General features: G+C 36.2%; 1 protein-coding gene across 1 annotated transcript; it reads right to left on the bottom strand.

The window, feature by feature from the left end:
* Window positions 1-2,261: 2,261 nt before the first annotated feature.
* Window positions 2,262-7,434, bottom strand: LOC113008184 (nectin-4-like). The gene is made up of 7 exons (XM_026145421.1): window positions 7,293-7,434; window positions 5,752-6,108; window positions 5,338-5,640; window positions 4,302-4,395; window positions 3,921-4,075; window positions 3,407-3,506; window positions 2,262-2,820 (listed from the first exon to the last, which is right to left on the bottom strand). Exons 1-7 carry the CDS (start codon window positions 7,429-7,431, stop codon window positions 2,703-2,705), a joined length of 1,266 nt encoding a protein of 421 aa, XP_026001206.1. The 5' UTR covers window positions 7,432-7,434; the 3' UTR covers window positions 2,262-2,702.
* Between the last annotated feature and the right edge of the window lie 531 nt (window positions 7,435-7,965).

Below are 7,965 nucleotides of genomic sequence, written 5' to 3'. Positions count from 1 at the left end.
TGTAACCTACACAATTAAAATACAAACATATCTTCATTTGACACACAAACTTGGCAGCAAATAGTTGATTGGTTAACTAACTGGTCAAAATACTCCATCAGCCTTTTTATGTCTGGGGGTAAAAATTATGGGCCAAAGTTTAAACACACATGCTGTGAAATTTTAGCTTCATATACCGAATACAGTTTTGGGGAAAAATGGTGTATCGACCTACTATCAAGCCATTTCTTTTCTTAAACTGGTCAAGGAAAAGTCAGATTAGCAGCTGAGAGTGCATTTTGAAGGCTGACATTGTTTTTCACAGTATTTCACTGCTTTTCTGTTGTGCATGTAATACAGAACTTAAATTTGACCTTAGAAACTGCCCATGTCACATATTCTGTTTTTGCTGACTTTGCCTCCTGTCGTTAGCTTGTATACTCATAATAAAAGTCGGCACAAAACAGATGATCAAAGAGTTTCACTGACATTACTTGAAAAGTTTGTGTGCCAACAGAAGTTAAACATGCCTTTAACCATTTTGGAAAGTGAAGCAGCTTACAGCAAACACTGTAGAGCGAGTCTGGCTCTCTGGAAACAGAGATCCAAGTAATAGCTCCTGGGAAAATACAGGCATCATAAGCTTTGCAGAAATACGTAAGCCAATGTCGAACAGAATTATCAGTTACAGTCAGTTTCCGTCTTTATGATGACACACTTTTCATAACAGTGAAGTAAAAACAGCTCTTTATCAGTCAGCACACTTATTAGACCCGTCTATGTTTTAAATAAGTCAGCTCGGCTGAACGGATGGAGTTAAAGGTCTGAACCAGAACAACAAAAGATAAGAAATTAAGAGAGTGCATTTGCATTTGTGTAACTTAGCATTTGTTACTTAATGCACTATGTAGTCTTGTATTCATATAATATTAAATTTTAAATTTACAATTTTTAGTATTTTATCATTACCTAAAAATGAGTATTTAATCATACTCCCATAAGTTTATAAGAAATCGGTTCATATACTTGGGCTCTCTGTTCAGGTTTCTTATTAACCGTTGATCAGCACATTCATTTAAGTAAATACATGAATAAAGATTAAGATTTTTTTTTTTTTACTTGCATGTGTAAGTTTTGTTTTATTAGAGTAAAACTTGTACATTCATGGCAAGTACAGACAAGTGCAGGCCTGTTTTATTATAGTTTTATGTAGTAGTTTTACTGGAGGGGAGTAAGTGTGTGCACCATCATCATGCACAAGAGAAATTTAGCACCATTCACAGTGTGCAGTGAAGCTATTCTCTTTGTGAGTTTTTGTATTGTACTGGTAATTCATTTAGTGTTTCTGATACAAACACTGTGGGTTTTATAAACTGCAGCTTAATGACTCGTGTTATCGGGAGGAGTAAAGAACATCAGCCAGAGCTTCAATGCAGACACACCTGCTGCAGCTGTGCTAGCACACTGACTGGATACTGTCATGGTGCTTTTATAGGCACAAACAAAAAAGGAAAACATGTAATTCCATATGAATGGTTAATGTGTCCACAATTGGCCAGTATTGTACATTATAACCTTAAATACTTCTATTGTTACCCTTAGGGAAGGGTGTTACTGAAGGCAGGTGGATCTTTCATTCCTGAATTTACAGTAACCACATTACTATAGCTGTCAACAGCTTTCACTGATGATGAAAGCTTTTGACAAGTTGGTGGAAACACAAGAACAGATGGCAAATCTAGTTAAAGCTTTTCATGACAATAGAAGAACAGGCAGTTAAAACCACATCCTAACAGTTGTTCCAGTTACATGTGAAGTTGTTTCACAACATGGCCTTTTTAAAAAAGACTAAGCTAACTCTAGAATAATATGTTGGTAGAAACTTCAGTTGAGATATTTTCCATCTTTGGCTTCCACAACTGTCAGAGGGATTGCTGAGGCAGAGAATTCAGAACAATTGTTTAAAAACCTGCATTGAATTTAAAACAAACACGCAAAGACTCTGTGTATCTGCAGATTTTACAAAGAATAGTAATACTTCTGTAATATTCAACACACTATTAAAAAAAGAAGGGCAGATTTAATAAAATAATAAAAAAATATATAAACATATCTCCACCATATCAGAGAGTTTTGCATTACATTTTTTTTCGATCGCTTTGGCCCAGTTCTCAGAGCAGAAAAGTCAGTCTCACTATTCTATTTTTGTCTGTTTTCTTTTGCATATAGTTTAAAGATTATTATTTTGCTTTTCTCAATTTCATCAGTTTTGTAAAATAAATATTAAAATCCTTCAGATTTCACTTTTGTTTCTGAAAAATGTGTACACTACATTAGGTCTACATTTTTGCAATACTTCTAAAGTCATTTAAGGTTTTGAGGAAAAAAAACTAAACAATTTGATGACTACGCCTTTAAAGGGTGGTGAAAGGTTTCTATTCATTCATCACAGAGATAAAGTGACTGACTGACTATTCGTTTTTTGAACAATGTAAGAAAGGTTTTGATTGTAGTAGTTCCTTTTGCACAAGAGACTCTGTTATGAAAAATGCTCTGTTTTGAGAATTGCATAAAGAGTGGTTTGAATGACTTTTCTGCTGTGAGAATTGCACAGAAGCAATTGAGAAAAACTGTAAGTTAAGTCATTAGCACCAAAATATTGAGAGACATATTAATTAATTTATATTTAACATAATTAATTTTGACTTTAACATCTCTACAAATTAACCGTTGGTGACCTCGCTCACTTCCTGCAGTTGTTCTTGCTCTCGTCTTTGATCATCTCCTGCACTCCTGGGAGATGGTGGGTCTCTAGGCCCATCACCATGTGATGGAAAACACCTAATGCCAGAGAAAAATAAGACAGTATGCATGGCTTACAGTTAAGCCTGGAAATTTTGCGGCATTAAAAAATGAAACAAAGATGAAATGTCAGACAAAGCAGAACACGAGGAGCTTATCCCCAGAAGTGGATCATCATCCACTGGCTGGAACTACTTTGTATTTGGGACAAATGACATTAACTAAGAACAAATTATAAACAAATGTTGCTGTAGAGTTGTGTTGGCACCACACAGCAACACAACTAACTGAACCACCTGAAAACTCGCCACAAACTAAGATGAATGTACGAAAGCCAAGAAAACCAAAATCATAACTCAATATCAATAAAAGCAAACCTGTACAGTCTGTCAATGTGTCCCAGTGAATGAACACTTTGTCTGCAAATACATTTTAATTTGAGGATTATAGTGAAATGTAAGAGAGAAACCAGTGCCCTGTTGAATCGTTAGTGTTGAACTTTGCGGCAAATGCAATTTGGAATTTTTAAAGAAATAACCAAGCAGTTTACACAGTTTTTCAGTGACCTGTCAAATTGTGTCTGTGTGTGTGAGAGAGTGTGTGTGTGTGTGTGTGTTTGAAGTACCTTTGAAGTTGTCTGGATTTATTAAGGTACCATATTGCAGCAACAACAACATTCAGGAAAAACAAAACACCAACTAGGGCCCAAACAGCAGAGCATGCATCTACAGACACACATGGAAAAAAAGAATATTGTGTGAATGAGGTAATCCTTTCTCTCCTTCATGGTGTTTAGTCTTTTCAGACATTGTTCAAACACCATGCAGCACTTGTACCAAACATTCTAAAACTTTTATGCTCTGAAAGGTTCTGAGACAAATGACCATGAAAAGAACTATTTGCTAGGACATGTTCTTCCAGTGATGGAGCTGACTTTAATATCATTTTTGCTCTGTGTGGAGCTTCAGTCATCCATTCATTAACACTACGTTTTATGCCGGAGATGTCTTAAACCAACCACCTCTTTAAGCTGGCTGGTTTTCAGAAAAACATTAGAATGAAGCAACACCAGCAAAGGCTCAAATTAAAATTCAGAAAGATTTGGACAAACTGCACAGCTAAATCCAAGCTGCCCTCACCTGATGCCACATGCACATAGAGCTGACCATGTTTAGTTCCATATGCATTAGATGCTTCACACTGATAGAGGCCATTTAGATCAGAGGTCAGGCTCAGCAGTTGTAGCTCTGCACCGTCGACTTTGATAGAAGACTGCAGCAGAGTCTGGCCAGATCTGGAAAAACATGAACAAGGCTCAACATGAACTATATATATATATATATCTATATATATATATATATATATATATATATATATATATATATATATATATATATATATATATATATATATATATATATATATATATATATATATATATATATATATATATATATATATATATAGTATGCACACACACACACACACATACGCAGTTTTTCTTCTCTTAATTACTTTACCTACTCCAGATAAAGTTGGCACTTGGGTTGGCTTCTGTCACACACTCAAATGAGTCTTGTGTAATCACTCTAATATTCACTTCTGTGGGAGAGACTGCAAAAAAAAAAGACAGAAAACTGTGTTAATCCTGAATTGAGGACATAATAATAATATCGAAATAATGTTTCACAAATGTTTGGGTCTCATTGCATCAGACAAAACAGTCAATCTTTTCAAGACAAAAACAGTAACAAGGTTGTGACTGGCTAATTTATAATCACCTTGATGATGGAAAAAAGAATATTACATTACATGGAAAATCCACCAGAAACAGGACCCCACAGTTGTACCATATCAATAACAATAATGCACTTCTGAATAAGCCTGCTTTTTACTTTCATTGCAACTTCCATTATTTTTGCTGATGGTGTGACCAGCAAACCTCCTCCTCTGCCATTTCCCATTTATATTCAATGACTTACGACTGGAAAGATAAATTACATTTATCTTAACGTTAAGCATGTCGGTCACAAATAACCTTTATGCTTGACAAACAAATCTGAAACAGCTTTTGCTGTGACTTGGTGTATTATTGACATCAATGGTTTTGATGGTATGGCATGTTATGGTTCCTTGCACGTGTGAATTAGATGGGTTGTTAATGACATTTGATGAGAATTCCATTTCAGTGGCACCTTTAGAAATATGTTAACTTAGAAAAATTGGTGATGTGTTCAATACTTATCTGCTGTGTGTGCATGTGTGTGTAAATATGGGGACATTGTTGAAGTGACAGTGGTGAAAGAGAGAGTGATATCAATAAGTTTTGGAATTTGATAAATTTGGGACATTTAACAGAGTGTATAGTTTTAGTGAATCATTAGTATGTAGTGTAATGAAAAAAAATTGAGGCATTGTTTGCATGTCAAAAGCTGTTATAGAACTTTGTCGTTTGCTAAATTTGTCAATAATTTTCTGTTAAATCTAACAATTCATATTTGCATTTCAAGTTATAAAACTTAATTGTTAAAGATTTTTGTGGTTTCTGGCACTCACAGTAGACTTGTATGTTAAAGGGCAGGACTTCTTCTTTAGACAGGGAGTCACCACTGATGACACACTGGACCTGGTGACCGTTAATCTCTCTCGTAGGAACACCAAACAGAGAGCTGACTGTGGTAGTCGTACCGTTGTCATACTGAGTGGAGTTTGTTGTCGTCCTCACTTTGTCTCCCAAAGCACCAGTGAGCCATCTCACCTCTGCAGGAGGCTTCGATCCAGCAGCCGTGCAGGTAGCAAATAAAACCTCTTCTGTGCCCAAAGTGGGAAGATTGTCCTTCACATTTGTGAAAGGAGGCACTAGGAGAGGTACAGCACTAAAATAAATCAACATGCAAGAAGGATGGTGGAAGTAACTCCGTCTCACGTACAAGAATATTAGAATATTTGAAATAAAGTATCTTTTCATACCAAGCAAGTTCAGAGGTATCTCAGTCTTCTGATTTCCACTGGGAAACAAGGTGAAGATGCACGTGTAGCTGCCTTCATCCTTCAGTGCAACATTGGATAACTGGAGTGTTCCATTTTTGTTGTTAAAATTCCCGATATATTTAAATCGATCATCACCTCCATTGACAAACTGCACTCCCTCTTTGGGTAGGATAGTGAGGAAATTGTCATTGTGAGATTTTTCTCTCGTCTTCCTCTGCCAGGTAATCTGTGTCAGGTCATCATTGGTATCAATGACATGGCACGGTAAAATAGCGGTACCTCCTTGAACCACTGTCACATTTCCACCAATCACCTGGAGAGCTGTAAAGTGAAATACTGTTAAAGAGCAGAAAAAAAGTAAAAAAAAAAAAAAAAAAAAAAAAAGCGTCTCCAAGAATTTTTGGGCTTCACAATTAATCAAATATGAATCTTGATTTTAGTTTTACACAATTAAATGAATATGGCTGATACTGAAAACGTTTGCACAAACTTTATGCCTGCAAGTGGCAATAACAGCTTTTTCCTACACTGTGAAGCTTCCTGGATTAATCTGGATGAGTACATTAAATCAACCTAAAAATTATAATTTGTATTATACATGCATCTCAATAAAAACATTTAAAACAAAATCTCAAGGGGTTTTTTTCAGCTTGTAGAAACCAAAGATTCCTGCCCATTCTGCTCCAGTCATATGGGTAAATACTGGACTGTATGTAGCGGAGATGACAATAAAGTTTACTTTGATTTCAGCAGCGAGCAGGCGCACCGAGGGCTCTCGCTCTCACTTTATAGAATTTCGAAAAAACATCGGTGCAAATTATAAATCTGTATCATAATGTCTGGTGTTTTCGTGTTTGTTGTTTTTTTTATTTTATTTTTATTTTTTTTATTTTGCGAGTTGGTTATTAGATGCTGCTCTAGCCAGCCAGAGAATCCCCCGCCGCCCCGGCCGCAAGCAGCATCAACACCTCGCAAACGGAGGGCGCTCTTACTCCCAGCAAATGGGCGATAGAAAACCGATCGGTGCCTATGCCATTCCCAATATACGCTGGCATGATGTCGGAGCAGCATGAGTACGAGTAATTTTTTATTTTTATTTTTTTCCCGTGATGCCGCCCCCCACCACGATGCCGACCCGGGCAACCGCCCGTGTTGCCCGTATCAAAAACCGCTACTGGGTAAAGATAATAAAATACACAATTTTTTAAAGCTTTAAGGTCACAGGTCCTGAGCATCTTCTGAGTATGTCTCCTTATAATAATAATAATATTAAATAATAATAATAATAATAATAATAATAATAATAATAATAATAATAATAATAATAATAATAATAATAATAAATACATTTGGACAACACTAATATAATACAAAAACATAATTTCAGTCATCCGCTTCAAAATCCCCACATTCTTCCCTGTCAGATTTTGACAACAATCAGTTAACACCTGCCATTTTATCTCATTTCAGCCCAAGCAAATCCAAGCATAAACAACAAAAAAAAAAAACTTTCGACATACCGTCAGCTTCTCTGGTCAGCAGGAGCGCAGATATTAGCAAAAACACGCGGTTATCGCGGAAAAATAGCGTGGCATGACTTATCGCAGCAGTTGGCCATAAAAACACAAACGAAAGTAGCAGTTCCATCCATTCGCCCATATCTTGCCGTTACCTCGTGGCTGCTCTCAGAGGAAGAAAAAACAGAAATGGCATAATGGACACGGTAAGGCTTTACTTAAGTCACGTAACCTGGATCGGCCCCTGGGACACTTGTGCTGGGTCTTATAATTATGAAAAGGGAATAATTCCCCTTTTCTCATTATTATTTCTGCTTTGGATTGTGAAGACATTCATTTTTACAGTCAGATCCAAAGTGTAATTACATAAATGACGGCTTATTGGAATAATTGCCGTCATACGAGAAACATACAAAGAGACTGATGGGTGAGACAGCGCTGCGTTGTAAAATTATTAAAGTATTTTAATAAAAAGTCGCCTCTAAGAGGGTCAAAAATTTTAAAGTTACAGGGAATACAAATAATATCAGGCTGACCCTGCCACAATCTGACCCCCTGTCCATGAACAAACAGAAGGCTAGTGTTTCAGCTACATGTGTTTTACAACAATAAAATAGAAAATTGTTTTAATTGATGCACTCAGAAAGGTGTATTTTTGGTTCCAGCAGACATAACT

The sequence above is a fragment of the Astatotilapia calliptera genome, chromosome 16 (genome assembly GCF_900246225.1).
Source record: "Astatotilapia calliptera chromosome 16, fAstCal1.2, whole genome shotgun sequence".
Taxonomy (NCBI): Eukaryota; Metazoa; Chordata; class Actinopteri; order Cichliformes; family Cichlidae; genus Astatotilapia; species Astatotilapia calliptera.
Note: the sequence above shows the minus strand (reverse complement) of the source record. Positions and strands in the feature narration are given on the sequence as shown.